Genomic DNA, 22828 nt, shown 5'->3' with positions numbered 1-22828 from the left:
TCTTAAGGGTGTCATCTCAGATGATAAGGAAAGACAGTGGTCTACGGTAGTGTAGTGGCAAATTCAGAAGTGTGGGGTCCCTTTATGATAGTCGCAGCCATGTGGTCTCACAGCCACACCCCTTTTTAGGATTATACAACCTTCTAAGAATAATCTGGTCAGGCCTGAATACTGCTTCCTGGTTCTGTATCACTGTCAGAGATATTGCTTGAATTACTGTGCTTCAAAGTGTGTTTTGGGAGTGCTTCCAGGTCCAGAGTGCATACAAATGATTAGGCATGTTTAGGCCTTTTTACCTTGTTGAATACACTTTTGGTTTGCTGGTTGCAAAAGGCCATTATTAACATTCTCCACACGTGCTTTTTCAAAATTGGTAATCAATAGGACTGTCAAGTTAGGGACTAAACACTCACTCACACTCTCTCTCTCACTCTCTCTCTTTAAAAAATGGAGAAGGATTCTAGCTGATGCATGGTAATGTTAGGTACATGTTGACTAGGTAAACTTTAATATTGCAAAACGCTAGTTAATATGCCTTCTAATATGCAACTGTGATGTGCTTGACCATGCTCCTGATAAATTTTAAAATATGTCTTTAATCTTGTTTAGTCCATTGTCTTTGTCATAACAGAACTACAAAGAAACAATATTGTTTTTGTTACAAGCCATTTTTGGTGCAAACCCACTTTTGCCTCCTGCCTCGCCTGCCACTGGCGTTTGGCCCCCAGAAAAGAATGTGCCCCTCTGGTTGAAAAAGGTTCCTCAGCCCTGCTCTAGAATATGTGGGCAGGTTTCTTGGTGCATTCTAACGTGAATTCTTGGTTGAAATGGAGCACTGGCCAGGTTGGTTGAGCCTGCATAAACCGAAAGTGTGCCCTGACATGCGCCCCAAACTTACCTTTGGTTATGTGTTTTCAGAAGATTCAAATGATGGACAAGCTGTTTTTCTGGGCTGCTTCTCCACCATCCTTGAACTTTGGATTCAGGAATCCTTGACAAGTTTCTGTAGGACGTCGGGGTTTCTATGAACACAGTTTTGAAAACACTTGGGTTAGGCTAAAAAATGAAACTTGATTGCTGTGGTCCCTGAGATATGAAATAAATGAGTTTCTAAAAATCTGGTTGTGTTATTTGGGCTGATATTATTTTCTTTTTGGAGGAAGTTGTTGCTAGAGCTTTATTGGTTGATGGATTACTGATTAATATATTCAACAATTTCAGAGATGTGAACACTGCAGTAATGGAACTGTTGATCATGGCTTACGCACTGAAGACATCCTGTGCCAAAAATATCATTGGGGTGATTCCCTACTTCCCATACAGCAAACAAAGCAAAATGAGGAAGAGAGGCTCAATAGTCTGCAAACTCCTTGCTTCCATGTTGGCCAGAGCAGGTGAGTAGGCTGATCAGAGGCAACAAGGTTTTATGTCCTGTAGTTGATCTGACCTGAAGAAGCAAGTGGCAAAGTGACTGTTTTTGCAGGATCTCTCTTCCCCCATAAACATACATGTCTTTCTGTAGAAGGAATGGCAAAAAACAATTATAAAACAAGTAGTGTATTGGGGGTAATATTTGAAACACTAAGCAGGTAGAAATACCTACCCTCAAACTAGTAGTTTAATTTTGTATAATAGAATAAGAAATTTATTTGGTGCCCTTGAATCAGTCATTGAATTTCACTCTACCTTTCTCACAGTGTAATTGCTTGGATAAAATAGGGGGTAAAAACCAAAATATTTTCCCCTGTTTTTCTTGGTGGGATAAAAATGGCTCATTTTGCTCACCTGCAGACTGTGGATCATAGATTGTTTAGGGCCTACTGAACCTTGGAACCGACCCTGTGTGACTCTGTCTGTTTCTTGTTGCCTTGTTTTTTTTAGTGTTGCATTAAAACACTAATAAGCAATTTTTTTTAGTTCTGTTCTTGCTCTGTGTTTTTACTACTGTTTTAGTGACAAAGTCCACTGTGAGCCAACATCCTACAGTGACTAAGGTTCAATAGTGCTTGTAACCTATAATGTACAAGACTGTGTAGCAATAATTGTAATAGATTACCCAGCCAGAGGAGTTAGTTACCCATTAGGAATTAATAGCGGCCTTTGTATGAATGAATGTGATTCTCGAAACTCATGGTGTCTGGGTACTTTAATGTGATTGATATCTTGCCACATTCAGACTCATCAGTGAGTTTAATGGATGACTAACCTTTTTTGGCCTGAGGGCCACATTCACCCTTGGTTAGTGCTCGGGGTGGGGTGGGGAAGTGGCCAAAAGAGGGTTAGTTACCAGATGCACAGGCAGTTGACATGAATAGAGTGCACAAGCAGTCTCTTTTCCTTAGCTGATCTATGCAAATGATTGCTCTGATAAGCAAGGAGGGGCCAATTTGCACCCCCACCAGAGCACTGGGCCGGAAGGAGAAGTTTATACAACTCCACCCATCCCAGTGCCATGTTTACTTTATTATTTTTTTCTTATAGCTGTTGCTGCCAAAAATGGCAAGATCTTGCTTGAGGGTGGTGGGGAAGCACATCAAGTCTGTGGGTCGGGTTAACAACCCCTAGTTTAATATGTGTTCTTCTTTTTAGGCTTAACACATATCATCACTATGGATCTTCATCAAAAAGAAATCCAGGGATTTTTCAGCTTTCCTGTTGATAACCTGAGGGCTTCACCTTTCTTGCTTCAGTATATTCAAGAAGAGGTGAAGTCATTTTGATCCATCAATAGTCATCGTATCAGCCTGATTAGAACACTGTTTAGCATTGCTCATTTTGGGACTTATCTAAAGCAGCATAACCAATATACAAGTAGGGCATCCTACCAACGTGTGTCAGTAGCTTCATCATTAACAGTGCTGTCTGGTGAAGTATTTGCTGATAGCTGGGTCAACACTTTCTTCGTTTGTGGCAATTATGAATCCATAGTATGGCCCCGAGCTAAGAGTAGCCAAATACGTGACTGGGGTATGAATATGTAACGAATTTAGTAACTGTAGTATTTAAAAACCAATTTCAGTTCATTGCGTGTTTCCCAGTGCTTTAGAAATGGTGACGGCATCTCTCTCAATTGCCTTCCATTAGCAACAAAAGGGCAATGTATAGAATACTGATTTATTTAGCCTCATAGCTGACTGCTTTAAAATCTCACTGTGGTTTCACTTTATTCCAGATTCCTGATTACAGAAATGCAGTGATTGTAGCAAAGAGTCCTGATGCTGCTAAGAGGTAAATACATTTTAATGTTGTTATGAATGAATCCTACAAGATCAGCTTCAGGATGCCTTAATACTAGAAGGTAAGTGGCTGATATGTGAGGAATTGGGAAAACCAACACATGAGGTGTTTGGTTTTTGTTTTGTGTCTTGTTGGAGGAAGTGACAGACTATGCTAAGAGAGAGAGTGCAGACAAATATTAGTACCTGATAAAGCACACACAGGCAAGCAGACTGTCTTCCTCAGGAATGTAGCAAGGGGATGCACCAAGAACTTCTAAGAGACCTTGAAAGGCTCTTGTTTGTATTCTCCTACTGCATATCTTAAACAGCATGTATACATGGAGGACTTTATCCATTATATTGCTAGTGAGCAACCAGCATGTGTCCATTACTTCCTCTGAACAGAAGCAGGAATTATTTTCTATTTTTTAAATCCAAATGGAGAGGGAGTTAATATAACTACATCATCAACCTGTTTGGCTCTGGTGCATGTTCAGTCTCCATTCTTTTCCACCTTTTTTTTCCATTGGAGAACTTAGTTGTGTTACTCTGCTATGTGACCATTCTTTATACTGGCATGGCCCTATAGACCATCTGAGGGAAACCTGGAATAAATGTAAACCGCTTAGAGGTTTTTGTTAAATGGTATATAAATATTGTTAAATAACGGATAGGGATCAATCCATCCCAACCAATAGAAAAACAGCATTGTGTGTGCACTGATCCTCCTTGTTTAATTTTATGTATCTCCAGTTAATACCATAATTCCATAAAGGAAGCCACAGACCTAAACTTACAAGATCTCAACAGGGTGGTTATAACAGATGCTATTGGAGGTCGCCGATTCATAGGGTCGCCATAAGTTGTAATCAACTTGAAGGCACATAACAACAACAACCAGTTAATACTAAGAAAAATATTTTGCAACCTTTGGGAAGACAATTTCTGGAATACTTTGAATATTTAATCACTTTGAGGTGCTTTCCTCTGTTTCTTTTTATGTCTTTCAGTTCAGCTTGGTTAATGTTGATAGATAATTTGAAGTTATCACAAAGAGAAGGAATGTGGGTGGCATGGCACATTAAGGTACTCTCGCAGATATTGTTGGAAAATTAATATAAATATAATGGGGAAAGTGTCACTTTTTCCCAGTGTTTGACACACTTCCAAAATAAATAGCATCTGGTTTTTATATTAAGGTGGCAAACATTGAATGTGCATGGACACAATTTTGCTAAAAGGAAGTTGAAAAACAATGGTGAAAAGCAACATTATTAAACATTAACTATGTTGAAAAACCAAACATGTCCAGAAACTTCTTTTGTAGGCTGAATCCTTTTGAAGGCTTTAATTCATTTCCATGTACTTCCAATGACCTTTCAAATGGAAAAAGCTTTCATCACACTAATATGTTGTTGCTTTTATGCAGGGCCCAGTCTTATGCTGAGCGATTGCGGCTAGGGCTAGCGGTCATCCACGGAGAGGCTCAGTGCACAGAGCAAGACATGGATGATGGACGACACTCTCCTCCAACAGTAAAAAATACTACTCTGCACACTGGTCTGGAGCTGCCGTGTATGTTGTTGCTTTTTTCTGCCTTTTTATTTTTGTTTGGCTTGTTGTGCAAGATGTTTATTTTATTTATTTGATTTATATCCCCCTCTTCCTCCCAGTAGGAGCCCAGAGTGGCAAACAAAAGCACTTAAAACATCATAAAAGCAGACTTTAAAGATGCTTCGTTTTAATATATTTTAAAAACATCTTTTTTAAAAAAGCTTTAAAAACATCTTTTTTATATAAAAAAAAGGTTTAAAAACACATTAAAAAGCAATTCCAACACAGACAGACTGGGATAAGGTCTCAACTTAAAAGCCTTGTTGAAAGAGGAAGGTCTTTAGTAGGTGCTGAAAAGCTAACAGATGGCGCCTGTCTAATATTTAAGGGGAGGGAATTCCAAAGGGTAGGTGCCACTACACTAAAGGTCCATTTCCTGTGTTGTGCAGAATGGACCTCCTGATAAGATGGTATTTGCATGAGGCCCTCACCTGCAGAGTGCAGTGATCGATTGGGTATATAAGGGATAAGGCGGTCTTTCAGGTATCCTGGTTCCAAGCTGTATAGGGCTTTGTAGACCAAAACTAGAACCTTGAACTTAGTCTGGTAGTTCATAGGTAGCCATTGCAATTCTTTCAGCAGCGGGGTGACATGTTGGCGATACCCTGCCCCAGTGAGCAGTCTTGCTGCCGCATTTTGCACCAGCTGCAGCTTCTGGACCACCCTCAAGGGCAGCCCCACATAAAGCTCATTACAGTAATTCAGATGTTCTAATATGAGAGCTCATTTGAGTTCTCTGCTGAGGAAACAAAACCTCTGCACACAGAATAAATGTTCAAAAGTGCATAGTGGCCACCTAAAGGGAAATCAGGAACCAAGCAAGATCAGATTGCTTTTAAATCAGAGGTTAGGTACACACCCAGGAGTAATCTATAGTCAGTTGGCATCTTTGGTTGATTAGAACCTAGGTGTCAAGCAAACTATGGCCTAGTTCCACTGAAGTTGTAGATTTGTGTCTGGAATGTGCCACTTCATACTTCAGGTGGGAGATTGCATTATGCAATGCTCCTCAATGCCAAAAACGTTCTCTGTGCATAGAAAAGTAGCATATCAAGAGAGAAGAGTTCGACTGCAGGCTTCTTCCTTACATACAGTTTTCTATATGCTGGGGGGCGGGGAATTGTATGGGAGATCTTTCAGTCACGTAAGTACCACTTTCATTCTGGTATAACCCAGACATACTGCTTCAGTAGGGGCTAGGAATTTGGAGATAGGTATGCAGACAAGCCTTGAAAAGTAGCCAATTGTGCATTCAATTGAATGGATAAACTATCGCATTGTGAGGTAGCTGTTCTGTTGTTACAGCTGAGTATCTGTAGGTAAGCAGTCTGCTGTATAAAACACAACCAGGTGTTTTGCAAATGAAAAGGACTGGGCTTCAGAGAGAAACACGTATCATTCAGTGCTGTACAAACTTCTAGACTTTTCCTCCATTGTCATATATTCAGGGGAGAACGCTTGAGGTTATGTAACCAAAATGGCAGCACCCATGCACAAGACAGAGATTCCCCTGAGGTTTGTAGAAGTAGAAAACATATTTAGGAAAAACCTGAGAGGAATCCCCAAGAACAGCCCATTGAGGACTGAGCATGTTCAGAGGGCATGGAGTACTGTTTGACAGTTTAGGGGAGTGGGGAACATAAAATGAGACAAGAGAGGGAATGGAGTGGTTGGTTGGAAAAGGAGGAAGGAAGAGAGAGCCATCTTATAGGCCTGATTTGCACATAATGCTAAGCCAAACAATGGCCCATCATGAATGAGCAGGTGTGCTAGTGCACATGGCTGCTTTGCTTCTTCCCTGCTCCTGGCTTAGCCATAGTTTAGCTTAGTGTTAGATCTGAATGTGGACTCTTGATTTGTCTCACTTCAAACAAGCCGTGACCTTTAACCAAGGTTTGTTCTTGGCTTACCACTTGTGGGTGGTTTGGGAGAGAGAAATCATGAGCCTGAGTTCAGTCGTAATGCTAAGCCAGTGCTTTGCTTCTAATAGTGCGGTGGGGGAGAAGCACCTGTGATTTTCTCTCTGTGCGCCACCACATTTTCTCATTCATGATAAGCCATAGTTTGACTTAGCACTGTATGCAAACGAGACCATTGTCCAGATAGTTTATACTGAGAAGGTATTTTTAAAAGTCCCTGAAGACGGAAGTCAGAGCTGCCCATAGAAATCTATGGAGAAATCCAAAATTTTAATATATCAAAGACTGGGCACTCCCCTTTTGTCCCCTTGAAAAAAGATAGCAGCAAAGAAAAGACTTCCGGCTCCTTCTAATGCAGTTCTTATCTAGTGTGAATACCTAGAAATAACCCTGCTAAGGCAAATTCCAAAGCAAATGCAGTTTTTGGTCCATATTTTAAATTGGAAGGGCCTGTGGTTGGGGAAGAGTGGCTTAAGACAGTCCTGTAGTCCTCACTGAATACTGTGATATTTGTATTTTATGGATGTTTGTTTTAATGTTTGTGTAACTAAGATCAGCAAATATTGGGGTGGTTTGTAGTAACTGGCAAGTGTTTGACTTCCAATGATTTGATAGCAATTACAAAAAGGTTTGGGTGTTTTTTTTTAAACAATGAGGTTGCTGAAATGAAAAGTGGCCAAGGGATGGAAAGGACTGGTCCCAAAAACAAATTCCTGGGCTGAGGATGTGTTCGGAGGCCTCCTGGTCATTATTCAGAATTCCCATGTGGTGTCATTGTGCTTCTGGCTCAAGGATCTCAACATTCTAGTAAAAAAACAAAGGAAATCCATGAAGCCTGAAATCTACCCACTCCTGGTATAGATGATCACTCAAAGAACGTTTGCACAGAAACAGTCTCATTCTCTGCTGCCTCCTTTCACACTTCTGTTAGGTATAATGCATGACTACGTTGTGTATGCTTCTAGTCTAAACTGTGTTGCTTCAATGTAAAATTAGCATATTGGAAGCGCAGCATTCTTCTTATTTGATGAGTCAGTTTTTTCTCCTGTGTTAAAATTAAGCCACCTGAACATGTTGGCCTTTATGAAACAGTGGTCTGGTTCTCCTTTTCATGCTCAGTATAGTTCATTTTATTATTTATACCATTTACCCGCAGCAAAAGACCAATTATTTTAAAAAATAAAATGTTAGGTAGCAAAATAATTTGATTTGCTTTCAGACATCTGTAATATAATGTGATTGACTGTGTTTACTAAAGTCCACTCATCATTTGGCTACTTCCAATGAAAATGTTGCATCTCTATGATCTTTGACCTCAAATAACTTTTATCCTGATTCAGTCTGGGGAGCAACATTTTCCCGTAAGGAGTGTTTTACAGGATAGACTATCCCCATGTTCCGTTCATGCATTTTCATATTCTGTGGCTTGCTTAGTATCAAAACCTCCATAAATGTCTGAATTCACTGCAAATCTTATGAGTCTTGCATACAGTTGAATATAAGAATTTCACAATATACTAAATTGTAAATTGTGCTATACAGTAACAACCAGAATGTCAAACTTTGCTAATGATATCTGAAGCTTTGCAATGTAGGCTTCTCTTTCAAAAAAATTGCTGATTGCTTGCCCATCTGGAGCAAAGCTGGGCTGTGTGATGTTGGACACAACTTCATCTCTCCCTTCCACATGTTAGATGCGTGTGTGGAGGGAGTCATTTGAACATCCCTATTTTGACCTGTCCTTTGTCACCTGCAGTGATTCCTGGCCAAGCAGAGATCTGAATTCTTGTGCCCTACAGTTAACTGAATGCTTTCCATTCTACAATCATGGCCTCCCAAACCTCATCAAAGCTGACCATATCACTCTTTTCCCAACTTGTGGGTTGAGCAAAGAAAAATGCCAACACCTTGGCAATAGAGGCACAATTTTGTTGGTTGCATCACATTATATATTTGAATGACCTCTTACTAATGTGGGTTTGTTTGCTTTTTTTAACGGTAATTTTGTGAAAAGCTACACAGAGCTTGCTTTATATCAACACAGCAGCGTTGCTGAGTTTATTCCATCATGGGAAGCGTACATTCCTGCACTTTTAAATTAAAGTCAATAGATTTCTACATCCAGCAACAATATTTTCTAACTATTTTGAGATGAGCCGGGGTGAAGAATGTTGATTCTAGGATTTATTGTATACCTCCTATTAGAGCAATGTGATTCCCCCCCCCTTAAATGTTAGGTGAACAAAGACATATTTCTTTTTTCTTCAGGGATAATTGTTTCAGTAAAACAGATGATATTTCTAAAAATTGGGTAGGTCTGCGCATTTGACTACTGTTCCATTAATTTAAAACAAAGTGCACATTTTAATACATCAGAAGAAATGGGTGAACTGCTACTAATACTGGAAGCATGACTTCCATTACAATTAAGAGCTGAAATGATTAGTTGCAAATGCTTGTTTCTGTTCAACTGATAATCTGTTATTACTGTGAAGTAGCATGTATCAGTAAAATAGCACTGAATTTCTCTTTTACTTAGCTCAGTGTCCTTCTGAGTGTTTTCCCAGGTCTGCTTTATATAAGCAAAATATCTGTTGTTAGATGTCAATTTAAACAGGAATACACTTGTAACTTTTTGAGTTTAGGATCAGACTCACTACCTAGAAGCTTCTATTATTACCTGAACAAAATTAATACTAAATTTGTACTGGTAAGTATTACCTACAATTAAAATGTTTAAGAATTAAACAGAATTAGATTTTAAAAGATAAGACTAAACACTGAGTAAACACTGGACGCTTACTTCATACACATACACGCACGCACACACACAGTATGCACCAGATAATGCTTTCTCTCCTGCCTTCAACATGGAAAATTAATTTTCTTAATACCTCAGGAAATTGGCAGGATGGGAGGTTTTATGCCACCAAGAATCTTGAGGGATTCCCATCAGGTTTCAATTCCCTGCATAAATGCAGGGTACAATAACATGCAATAGTGAATAAGAGCATAGTTGGGACATTACAAAATCAGCTCCTCTGCTAAATGCCTTAATTATTTTGATGAACTTCATAGAGTTGTATTCAGTGTAGCGCTAAGGAGATCATTCTGTCAACACAAGCATTTTTGCTTGCCTATTGGAACAGTCTCCCCTCTCCTCCCCCCATGCACTGTTCGGGGGTTCCCCTGACCCTCCAAACCAGATTTGGGGATGGTGCAGGGGGAGGAGAGGGGCTGTCCCATTGTATTAGTGGGAATCCTTGTGCTGGTTTCCGCTAATGCAACAAAGGAGTTGAATACAGCCCATAATGTTTGGCAGTTACTCCTAAGTGCTTGTCTTAGTCTGTGTATTTTATTCCTATCACTGAATTTTATTCTGTTCTTACAGGTGCTTCTTTTAATTTTTTGATTGCCAGGCCAGCTAGTCCTGAGCACATTTTAGTCTTTAAATGCAGAGGTACTTACTGATATATATGCTGACACTTACAGAGAACTTATAGGGTATCTAAACCTGATCTTTTAAACGATGGCTGAAATCAGTGGTGTGGGACATAACTTTTGTGGGTCAGTACAATTCATTCAGAATTGCTAATATGTGACAAAGTGTTGTAAGCATTTGAGAATAATAATGGCTGCTGTTTGTACTGTCTTTCATTTATGTGAGACAAAATGAGTGGACACATTTATGTCCAGTACAAGGACTATGCAGTACCTAATTTACAAAGCATGAAAGATGAATATGCATATTACAATGAAGCTATGATTCTAATATTGTTGGGTTTTTTTTTTAATCTTTTAGTGATGATGGCTAAAGAGAAACCACCAATAACAGTCGTCGGAGATGTTGGAGGTAGAATTGCCATCATTGTGGTAAGGAGCTAAAAGACCAGGAGGATGAACGGGATTTTCCTTGGTTTCATTTCCTCTCAGATATTTATGCCTGGATGTAGCTGGGATTTCAGTTCTGGGCTAGAAGCCATAAGTTGAATGCTTGTGCTGGAACACTAAATAGTTGTGCTGTGTCCTCTTGTTTCACTTTTTTCCTGCTTAATTAAATAAGGATGTTGTACTCCAATCTTAAATGTCCACAGTACACTGTGGTATTGATTCCTGACAGTTTGATTAAATATGGGGAAAACCCCCAGCTCAGATAGACAGTAACACCTTGCCGAGTGCCACTTTGGGTTTTCTGTTGACCCCCTGGACAAGGGTGTGGGTGCAGTAGTCTTTCCGTTTGGAGGGATGCTTGTTTTAAGATGCAAGGCTTGGGCATCTTGGCCTAACCAAGTGTACATAGTGTGCATGTTGCCCCTATGTCATAGAACACCATATGAACAAGCATTTCAGAACCTTCCACCCGAAGATCCAGGGTATGGTGCTCTATTCTGGTTTCTCAGACAGTCAGCATGGTTGATGCGACCTTGTGCAGAGCCAGTGCATTTTGTGCCATCTGTATGGCTAGCTTCCCACGGCATGAAAGTGTCCTGGGGAAAATGCACCTGCCTTTCCATGGGATGCTTCTTGAGATTGCAGCCAAGAGCATGGGAAGCTGCATTCTGAACCTGCTCCTAAGAATGAAAAAATGAAATGGACTGCCTTCAAGTTGATCCCGACTTATGGGGACCCTATGAATAGGGTTTTCATGGTAAGCAGTATTCAGAGGGGGTTTACCATTGCCTTCCTCTGAGGCTGAGAGGCAGTGACTGGCCCAAGGTCACCCAGTGAGCTTCATGGCTGTGTGGGGATTCGAACCCTGGTCTCCCAGGTCGTAGTCCAACACTCTAACCACTACACCACACTGGCTGTGGTGTAGTGGTTAGAGATAACTTGTATTTTTAGATATCCCTTGGGCCAAAGCAACATTTTTTCATGTATATTTTTCTAAACAACACTCCATCAGAAATCTTTGGAAAGTTTTTGTGTTGGGCATACATCAGGTTCATTATAATAACTTAGTCCTTGTCCAGGAAGCAATCTCAGTACTGTGCTGGTATAAAATACCTGCTACAGTAGGGCCCCACTCATACAGCAGGTTCTATTCCAGGCCTCCTCTGAAAAGCAAAAACCACCAGAAAGTGGGGCCCTACTCAGCTGGAGCACGCGAGCTCTCCGCCCTACAGCTGATCAGCTGGAAAGCACGTTCAGCTGGAGCGCCGGGAACTCCAGCCACCTTACTGCAGCTGACAGCTATCAGCTGGAGCGCACGAGCTCCTCACTCTACAGCTGACGGGGATCAGCTGGAGCGTGCGAGTTCCCTGTGCTACCCCTGATCGTGCGCTCCAGCTGATCAGCTGGAGCGTGGGGAGCGCGCCCGCTGCAGCTGATCCCTGTCAGCTGGAGCACGGTGGCTGGAGCTCTCTGCACTACAGCTGATTGCCCTGCTGGCGCTGCCGTATTAGCGGAACGCCAAAAAGCAGGGCTCTGACAAGCGGGGCCCTACTGTACTAAAATACTTACTGGCAATGTATCAAAAAAGTTATCTGATAACTTTGGGTTAGACACTGAAGCATCTTCAAAAGAATCTGAATTTACAGAAGTGGTTAAGGCCTTTGAGACAAGAGAATAGTTCATGTCTGTTAATAACTTCCAGATTTTAACAGATTTGTTTTGCTTCTCAGGATGACATCATTGATGATGTGGAAACATTTGTTGCAGCTGCAGAAATCCTGAAAGAGCGTGGTGCTTATAAGATCTTTGTCATGGCCACTCATGGGCTCTTATCTGCTGATGCTCCACGTTTAATTGAAGAATCATCAATTGATGAGGCAGGTCTTGGTAGATTATAGGCAAGATGCCCACATATTTGTGTATTTCAGTTTTAAAATAGCAAATGAGTTTAAAATTAAAATAGATGAGTTTAAACTCATCAGTAAGTTGGCGGAGATTTGTGCATGGAGTACAAGGCCTTTGCATGTATTGAATATATAAAAGAAACAACAAGATCAGCTAGTTTCTCCTTGAATCCACCTCTTTGTTCTCCTTGTAACACAGGGGTGGCTAACATGGGACCCTGAAGATGTGGCTGGACTATGATTCCCATTGGCCCCAGCCAGTATGCTCAACATTCAGGGATTATGGGAATTGTAGTAAAACAGCATCTGGAAAGCCACAGGTTAGCCCTCACTGCTACAGCAAATGTTTGCAGTAGGAAAGGTTACATTAAAGAACTTTGCTGTGATTGAGACCAAATGCTACTGGCTTGTCACTCCAAGAAAAACAATGGTTGGCTTAAACCAAAATAAGGGATTCCTTTAGGTTTATTTAAAAAAAAAAAAAAGCTTTGTGTCCTGAAGAATGTCTACCCTCCTTCTCTTCACATTCAGCACAATTTATTCTCCTGCTGCTATAGCTGAGTGCTTGGTGTTTCCAGACTATGAAAATACAGAGCTGTGCTATGACAGCTGCCTGTCTCAGTCTCACTCATCTGTCCATAACATTTTCCCCTCCAAAAGGAATGATGTGCTGGTATTGCTTCTTTGTCTTAGCACTAAAGAAAGGAGGACAAAGCACTGTGAAAACTTGAAGATGCAATACTGTGGCTGCATTTTTCAAGTAGGAAAATGCAGAATGATACAGTGGCAATCCTTGTGGAACATTTTGCCTTCTGGCCTTAGGAGTTTAAAAGTCAAGAGCCATTAATGCAGGGTTGTATGCAGCATAGCGCGAAGGTGAACGTTCCATCAGCACAAAGTTTTCTCCTTGCACAACAGAATGTTCTCCCCCTCTCTTCTGCCTCCATGCACCCCCTAAATCTGTTCTGCTTTGGACGGTTGGGGGAATCACCAGATTTGGGGGGATGTCCCCTTGCACTAGCTGTATTACTTAGTTGATACCATCCACAGTGTCCCCCTATACATAGCACAGTGTTCTCCCTGGGGCCAAATGCGATGGGAAATCATATGGCTAAGTGTCTTTTTATAAGATTTTTAGCCCTGTTTAAATAAAATGGTTGCTATACTACTAGACTGTTCTTGAATCCTGGGAATTAGGCAAACAAGCATTGGAGGCCACAGCTACCTTAGGTCAAGGTGAATTACTGCTTTTTCAGTGAGTGGGTGCTTAGTAGCTGCTTCATTCCCACTCCTCCCAACAGTCTCTCATTCCTCTGGTGCAGCTCTTTCAAGCAGCAACAGCTGCTTCTCAGGAGCAAAGAGGCCAAGTGTTGCTCGCAGCTACCTCTTCTCTCAACAAGCCTGCTACCTGCTTCCCCCTCCTCCTGTTGCTTTAGTTTCCTTATTTAATTCTTGCAATAATTCTATTAACAGCACCTTAAACTATTGAGGGGCATCAAATGCAAATACCTTATGGACTCTGTGATCTCTCTTTCCATGGGGGAATCTAAATACACCCCGTGGAGAGTGTGTTTGGTGACCCATGGAGAGCATCAAAGAACTTTTGGTTTGATTTTATTTTTTAAAAGCCAGATGCTGTCCCTTGTGAATTATATTTCAGCCACGTTTGTAATTTTATTTTATTTCTGTTTCCCTGTACATTGGTAGGTGGTGGTCACCAATACGGTTCCTCATGAAGTGCAGAAACTTCAGTGTCCCAAGATAAAGACTGTGGATATCAGTTTGATCCTCTCTGAAGCCATCCGCCGAATCCACAATGGGGAATCCATGGCTTACCTCTTCCGCAACATTACCATGGATGATTAGATTATCTTTGTCATTCCCACATCTTTCCTGAAATAGAATGGAGAAAGGAAATGTGCATGAAGCAGCAGTGCCATAAAGTTGATACTGTGGGGGGGGTATAATGGGTCTGGGTGTCAAGTGACTGATATCATGAGACCCAAGTATTTGAGTTTCACTGGTCCTCTGTCTGGAGGCAGCTAGATCAGGGGGCATATAAGCATTGCAGGCTGTTTTGAAATTGTTTGATACTAGCGATGGCCTTTTGTTCTTGTTCAACAAATCTTGTATATCAAAAGAGGGCAATTGCTTACAGAGAGTTAACTTCATAAATTCACTAGCCATGCATGTCTTCAAGCTGTTTGGAAGGGGGTGTGAGTCTTCTTGCTGTCCTGGAATGTGCAATGCCCTCGTGCTGTCTTGGGAGCCATTCACGGATGCAGCCGTTCACGGAGCTTCCTTTTGTGAAGTCATCTACATATCGATAAATTTTATTATAGTCTAGGTAATTTGATCAGCAATAACATAGGATGATGCTAAAGGGTTCCAAAGTTGTGGTATAAATTAGAATGTGCTACCTCTCCTCCTTTACAGAGCCCTAGGTTCTAATTCTGCCTAGCTGGCTTGTAAGAGGGGTATAGAACTTTTATGACTCCTGCTACAATTTGTAAGTTAGATGTAAGATTAAATACAGTCTGATGGGATTTGCCTTAGGTGGTATTCTGTGTTCACTCATGGCCAAAGATGGAAACACACTGGCCAGAATCTAATACCAACATCTTAGTCAGGAGTGAGGAAACTGTAGCCCTGCAGATATTATCCTATAATTCCCATCAGCCTCAGTGAGCATGGCCAGTGGTCAAGGATGATGGGAGTTGTAGTTCAGCAACATCTGGAAGGCCACAGGTTCCCCAGTCCTGATTTAAATAATGGGTCATTTGCAAGAATGAATAGCATACATACTTGTCAAATTGCCAACCTCTCTAAGGTCTGCTAACAAAACTCTCTCTTCATGAGAGTTGACAAAACCAAGCAGCGTTAATGGTATTTACTCCAATCATATTTGGTTTTTTAAAAAACAACAAACCAAGAATGTTGCCTATCTGTGTCTACTAGAGGCCTAAGGTTGTCATTGCACTTTGTCTGTGAGCATTTGGGATGTGAGATAACTAGGTGCAGCCATGGTCATTGCTTGCCTGTTTGGTGGCAACTACTCTTTGTTAGTGTCTTCCATAGAGATTGGAGGCATGGGAAGCAAGCCTGACTCCATCTACCATGCCAATCTGGCAGCTTCCTCTGAGGGAACCTCTCCCACATGACCCAGCCCAGGGGTTGTCTAAGTACTTTACTCTGCAGTGGCTTTGACTGGTTCAGTCAGTTCAGTCCTGCTTCACTTTGGACCCAGTTGCTCCCTTACATTTTCCAGGTCCAGACCCTGTTTGTTTTTAACAGTACAGCTGAAGGAGGATTTGTATCAATATAGCTTTTTCCTTATCATGGTGATGGTGTGTGAGGAGAAAACACACACCTGGTGAAACCTTACCCTTGAGAGTTTGCTTAAAGAGACAGAGGGTCTGAGAAAATAGACACCTCTTGCTGTAGTTCTTCTCCAGCTTCCCAAAGCCCCTTACCTGGCCACTCCTGTTCTTTTAACAGCTCTACAACTTGTGTGAGTGGTTTTCCCCAAGTCACACTTTTCTTCTTCCTGGCCTCTTCAGTTGTGCTAGTTCTTTGTTTGTCAGTCTACTTACCTCTTCCTGTAGGGAAACTTCCTCTGGGCTCATTCCCTTAGCTTCCTGCTAAGAGTGGCTTTGACCATTACTTTAAAGATGATGCATGCTCCCTTTACAGTCTAATGACTGAAGCAGTGGAGAGGTGTGAATTCCAGATACTCATTGCCACGGTGGATATTGCATCAGAAGCTTAGAAGATGTGCAACTCATCCTCCAGTAACAGCCAAAACCACTTACATTCTTTCTCATAACAGTTTTTCCTGGCTCAGCCCCTTGTACAGAGCCTATTCCTAGCCAAACTGAAGCTGAATCCTGAATCCTGATCTGGAAATTTTACACCTTAAGTTGTTGCCTGCCCTGAGCATTAAAGTAATGGACATGCTATAAATAAATAAGTAAATGTTCATTACCTCAGCAGTTAGAACACTAATTCACAGTTCATGATATTGTAGCAGCTCAGCCAATTGCTGTCCGAGGCTTCACTATCATGGAATATTTTTAGTGCATTACAATATAGATTATACAGTGGTGTCCAATGTGCCCTTCAGAAGTTTTGGAATAGAACTCCCGTCATCTCTGACTTTTGGCCATACCAGCTGAGACTGATGGGAGTTGATGTCCAGCAAAATCTGGAGGGCATCCTGTTGGCTACTCCTGGGTTATGGGATCTTGAGAGTGTTTTCAAAGACTTGCACTGGAAGAGGAGGAAGTAAAGTTCTGCTATGGACTAAAGAACCCATTAGTTAATTAATCTTTATCAACAGCCACATTCTAAGAGTTGTTGCACCAAACCGCAACTGTACCAACAGTCATGACAATGGGGTGCTAAAACAGCAGCAGTATTACACCAGCTTTGCATGTAGAATTGCTGGCACATGCAGGTGAGGTTTAAGTGCCTTAAGTATGGAATGGCAATTCTAATCCACATTAGTGATTGTAAGAACAGAGCCAGGCATACTGTATCTTCCAGACTGATTAACTGGGAACAACTTGTAATGTTGATACTCTGCCTTAACTGCTTGAGTTATCAAAACCATAGATGAGGCTTTTGAGAGTACCATGTGGACTGTCTTCTCCACTTATCCCAGGGGTGGGAGAAGTCCTTCAGTTTTCTCCTACATATTTTCCCTCCAACTTAAGCGTGTTGATTAAATATATTTCAATCTATATTAAAGGGCAAACGAGAAGACTGCAAGTCCAGGGAAGGCCTTTAACTGTTCAGCAAGCCAAGTCTCCTCTGTTTATGTATGCAAAAAAGCACATAACACAACATAACTACCTTTCTGTCTCATAATGACTGCATAGGTATGTAGATCTTGTTTCATAGTGGAGATTTTTTTTAAGCCCTCCTAGAACACACTCAACATAAGCAATATCTAGGGATAGGCCCACAGAGGTTTTGCTGTTAATCCTGAGTGTTACAACAAAGTGACTCTACTTAGCCCATTGCTATGCTTTTTATGAACTTGGGTTCAAAGCTGTCTTCAGATACTTCTAATGTTAACAGAATGTACTTTTAAAGTATTAATGGCCTTATGTAAAGGGTGGGTGAAGGTTCCAAATGTGATGTCTCCTTTGCTGGCAAGCAGTTTGAATGTTTCTGATGGATTTTTGTTGCCAGTTTTACAATGATAAAGCCATCTATATGCACGTTGGAACATAAAAATGTTTACTTATGCATTATCATACTGCTTTGTTTGAACAATATATTGAGCTTTAATGTTGTAAGCAATTCGGCAAGGACAATCTGTTTTGAGACACAGGACTGCAACAAGAGTGATGGTGGATGAGGATTAAAGTGATGTAAAAGTGTTGTGCATAGCATTTGAATTTGATGTTTGTCCACTCCACAGTCCATACTAAGCCTAGAGGGTTTTCTTTACATAATCCAGTTGCTGCTACTTTGTTGCAGCATTCTTCCTTTAATCTTACTGGCCTTCAAAAGAAACCCAGTAATGCCTCCCATTCCATCACCTTGAGCTTCTTGGAAAGATTCTACTTCTTGTAAACAATCTTCATTTGAGCTGATTGTTTTTCTAGTTGAAAGCTTTTTGTAGGAGCTGATTTTGAAAGTCACCATTCTATGACATTGTTGGAGAGCTGATTCAACATATTGCTTCTCTCCTTTAAAAAAAATTATATAAATGACTGCCCTTTTTGGTATTGCCCTCCCTGCTTTTGATGACCTTCAGAACTAAGTATAAAAGTAGTGCAATGTTTATCAATACTGCAATGCCATGGCTCGAGACAGATTTGCAGTCAAAACTATCTGTTGAAAATAATTGCATGTTTTTAAAGGGGAAATAGCTTCTTTTTCAGATATGAATCTGAAAAAACTATTTTACATAACTGTAGCAACTGATTTGTAATTTGAACACCACAGACATCTCCCTCATTCTCATTTTGCTATGTTTTGGTATACTTCATGCCTCTTTTTTATCAGGATGATGAATCAAATCCATTTATTAATGCAGTGAATTGCTACCCCCTTTTCAAGCTAATCAGCCATCCCCTCAAGCTGAAGCTGTGGGAGAATGGAAGATAATTTCTACTTTAGTTTTCTGAGCTTCACAAACAAAAGGTGCTCTGGCATACTATATAGTCACAGAACAGTACATGGAATATGATGCAAGTATTGCAGAGTAAGCAAAACCATGGGGCCACATAGAACTGAGAAATGTGCAAATGTCCAACAACCTTATGCATGGTCAGAACAAAAGATGCCTCAACTGCATTTTATCCTTTGCAAATTTGAATCTGTTGACAATGCAGTGGGTAGAGGATAAATACACTATGGTTTTCGCTCTGTTTCCCTCAAAAACAACATGAAGAAGACAACCAGACTATGCGTCTGGTCCAGTACACGATCTCCAAAAAGGGAGGGAGATTGAAACGTAAAAGGAGGGGAGGGGAGTGTTTCTGCTCTTTGCTATGTAATTTCTAGGTGAATTCTAGAATTAGGATGGTACAACAGGGCATTACACAGCTGCTGAATAATGTTTTTAAATGTTCATTCACCAGTGGACAGGAAGCGGGTGGCAGTGTTGTGATTAACATCACAGAGACTACCCATTTGTACAACACATTGCAACACAGTAAGGACAATAGCTATAGATGCTCTTTCTATGTGCTGTGTTGCGCTTTCCAAAGTACAAAAATATTGGGCTCAAAACAGGCAATGTCCCCACGACATATGTACTAACTTTAAGGAAGATATATCAGCTATATATAGCAAATTAATGCATGTTGGTTAACAGGCAATTCAGATCTGTCCAAATCAGTGGGGAATTCTGCCACAGGCAAAAAAAACCCCTAAACATGCCTCAGAAAACTTTCAGAGAAACTGGGGGCTGGATCTAATTCCCATCTAATGCACTGCCTAATTGAGCCTGGGCTCTTCTTTATTGAACCAGAAGGCACTTTGATCAAGGCCTGTTTCACAACATGCAAAAATGAAATGGGCAAGCCATATACAGCTTATATCATGGTACCATCTCTGGATTCTGTTCTACACTTTTTAGGTGTACTGCTGTGTGCATATGAATGGTTGCCTTCTTCAAGCAGTAGTTTTATAATGTGTCTGAAGGGGAGGTGATGTATCCAACATATTGCTGTAGTGTTTAACCTCTGTTAAGCTATTGTACATTTCATGGAGGAGCTGCTGATAGTACAGGCGGAGCTATGAAAAGCCTGCTGCTATGTACATATATTCAGTTGTTTTTAGTCTTTCAAACCAGGGTGAAGTTAAAAAAGCTCTACCATTTGCCAAGCCTGCTAGAACCTGTTCTCAACTGCGATGATTGCCGTTAGTTTTCTAGAGCTTCTGGGATACCTATTTGACTGCTAATAAATGTACACATAAACATTTAGTCTTTGGAATGGGAACTTTGTTGTCTTAGAATTCAAGAAATAGACAGATTTATCTTAATCTCCAGGAAGTAGGTGTAGGCCTGAATCTTAAAGATCTTTGGGTTTACAGTGTTGGACACAGAAAATCAAAAATGATGGTGACTACCTTTCCTAGCTTTGGGAGGCATCATAGTCTCCACCTCGCTGCCCCATTCTCATCTTTTGAAAGTCACCCACTCTCTTATCTATGTGCATGTGCTCTAGTCCTCAGCCTGTTTCTTGTAATCTGCTGCTTTCACAGTTCAGATGGTGAAGAAAAATCTTACGTGGTTGCTGTCGGACTGCATAGACAATGAACCATGCATACTCAATCCTTAATTGGAGACTTCTTTCTGCCTCTACATGGGCCCATTTTAAACTGTTCATTCTCAGGTTAACAGAGGAGACATCTATGTGGACAGCTATGTCCTGGGATCTGTCCAAAGGGAAGGACGTGTGGCTAGATATCTTCTCTGTGTGTGCTTCCTCTAGATTCCACCTTCCTCTTAATTTACATGGACAACTCCATGGCCAAGGCTGCATGAAATCCAGGTCTATGCACCTAGAGGCAGAGCTTGGAAAAGTTACTTTTTTGAACTACAACTCCCATCAGCCCAATCCAGTGGCCATGCTGGCTGGGGCTGATGGGAGTTGTAGTTCATAAAAGTAACTTTTCCAAGCTCTGCCTAGAGGCCTCAACCCTACTCACGTGGGCCAAACCTTGCCTTTATCACAACCCAATGTATCAAAGGAGAATTGAATACAAAATACTTCCTCAGCCAAATGCAGTTTTCACCAGTGAATCTGTTCACCATACCAACCAACAGAAAATTATCCTGCTGCTTCTCTAGGTTCCAGACCCAGGGTTTGCAAGTGATGGATGCCCTATCAGTCCTTTACGCTTTCTGTTTTCCTCCTCATTACCTGTGTTCCTCACAAAACCATACAGGAATGAGCAACCATCATTGGCCTACTGGCCATGGAGTCTGTGATTCTCCAAGCTTCCCCATCTGACAACATCCCCTTCCTGATTCCTACTGATCATCCCCAGCCTCCTGTCCCAGGGACTCGTCTTGCATCCAGAGCCATCCTGAGGGAACCTAGCTGTGTGGAAGTTGAATGGAAATGTCTTCTGAAATACCTACACATGTAGATAGATACAGTCAACACCATTCTTTCATCTCACAATCAACAAGCCAATAGGATATATGAAACCATACGGAAGCCCATCAGATGGTGCTGCAGAGAGATTAAATAATCACACAGCCGTCATCAAACAGTTCCTCTTTTTGCATTTGGGTCTCAACCAAGAGCTCTGGCCTGATACGCTCCAGTTACCACTTGCTGCTTTTTCTTCCATCCTCTCCCATCTAGGGATCAAGCTGTTTTGTTCTCACCCCCACATAAAGAGGATTCTTAGAGCAGAGGTTCCCATACTTTTTCTCCATGGACGACTTGCAAATTCCTGAGGGTCTTGGCAGACCACTTAATGATTTTTCTGCCAGTTGTTGCGATTGTAGTGCATTGTGTTAGGTGCTGTATGATGTTTAATTGTATTTCATTGTTTCTTTCATTTCTTATATTTTGTTGCAATTTTAATTCCATAAAATATTATATAAAATGCAATAATAAATAACAATAAATATAAAACATCAGAGAAGCAATAAAAATGCAATTAAAACCAATATAAATATTTAATGAGCTGCACCTGTTCTTAGCTGTTGCTGCCACTGTCTCTTCATAGACACACTGCGGACCACTTAAGTTCACAGGCCACTGTTTGAGAACCCCTGCCTTAGAGGGGTTTCACTTCTCAAGCCACCTGCTATTCATCGTTTTTCAACATGGTGGTTTCCTGTAGTCTTCAGAGCCTCGTTACACCCTGTGAGCCTCTTTGGACTATTTTTCTTTGCCTTCTGTTCCTGAAAGTCTCCTTTCTAGTAGCTATTACCTGAACCCAGCATGATAACAATTCAGTGCTCTGTACACTGTCATAAAGACCATTGGTCCTTTGGACTGATCCAGCCTTCCTATCAAAAGTCAGCCATAATTTCCTGTAACAGAAGGTTGAAAGGGGTGAAGTTAATATCCTTCCTCAAAGAATTATACAAGTGCAAGATTACACCATTTAGATGTAATTTTACACATTTCTACCTGCATAAATACTAATTTCTCCTGGGAGGTGAGGTGCCTTTGAAAATGTCATTTGGCCTGTAGGCTTTAATTTTACTCCTGAGATTATGGATTATCTGCTTGAGGTTTTATTGATAATATGTTTAGAAGGGAGACCTGCATTTTGCAGTGATGCAGAAGAACTGAAATAGACATGTACAGTAGGTATTCCATTTGATCCAGCGGAGCCTGACATTCTGGGAGATCGTTTACGATTGCTGTGTGAATGCAATGTACTCTTGGGGTTTCCGAAGAGGTTAAACCTGGGGTTGCCTCACATCACATGTAATTACTTCCAGTTCCAACACAGGTGTTTCCAGATGAGTCACCAAAGCATACACTTGTTTACACACAGTCGTGTGTCTATTTTGAATATATATGTGATGGGAAGTTTCAATAAGCTGTGGCTTTCTAATTATCACAGTGGCTATTTACAAATGGTTTTCATTTTCCTACCCTGAACTGATCCATGCAGAAAATAATTGCATGTGAGGCAGTCCTAACTTGGAGAATCCACACAGGATAAAAACTAGACATGATGCAGAAGATCTATGATTGGAACAGCTTTTTCTTTAGCTAAAGAAAAAGCCCTCTCCTGCTTGTGTATCCGAGCAACTGGTAATCGGAGGTACACTGCTTCTCATCCT

General features: G+C 41.0%; 1 protein-coding gene across 5 annotated transcripts in view; it reads left to right on the top strand.

Moving 5' to 3' along the window:
* Window positions 1-19971, top strand: part of PRPSAP1 (phosphoribosyl pyrophosphate synthetase associated protein 1) — a 50440-nt gene extending 30469 nt beyond the window's left edge. For all 5 annotated transcript variants that reach the window (XM_061616297.1, XM_061616294.1, XM_061616296.1 and 2 more), the window contains 7 exons: window positions 1222-1394; window positions 2590-2705; window positions 3173-3228; window positions 4648-4793; window positions 10554-10624; window positions 12373-12519; window positions 14254-19971. In XM_061616297.1, coding sequence (XP_061472281.1) covers window positions 1222-1394; window positions 2590-2705; window positions 3173-3228; window positions 4648-4793; window positions 10554-10624; window positions 12373-12519; window positions 14254-14412 — 868 coding nt within the window. In that variant the 3' untranslated portion in view covers window positions 14413-19971. The remainder of the gene's footprint in view (window positions 1-1221; window positions 1395-2589; window positions 2706-3172; window positions 3229-4647; window positions 4794-10553; window positions 10625-12372; window positions 12520-14253) is intronic.
* Window positions 19972-22828: the final 2857 nt, after the last annotated feature.

This window comes from Rhineura floridana, chromosome 3 (genome assembly GCF_030035675.1).
Source record: "Rhineura floridana isolate rRhiFlo1 chromosome 3, rRhiFlo1.hap2, whole genome shotgun sequence".
Classification (NCBI taxonomy): Eukaryota; Metazoa; Chordata; class Lepidosauria; order Squamata; family Rhineuridae; genus Rhineura; species Rhineura floridana.
Note: the sequence above shows the minus strand (reverse complement) of the source record. Positions and strands in the feature narration are given on the sequence as shown.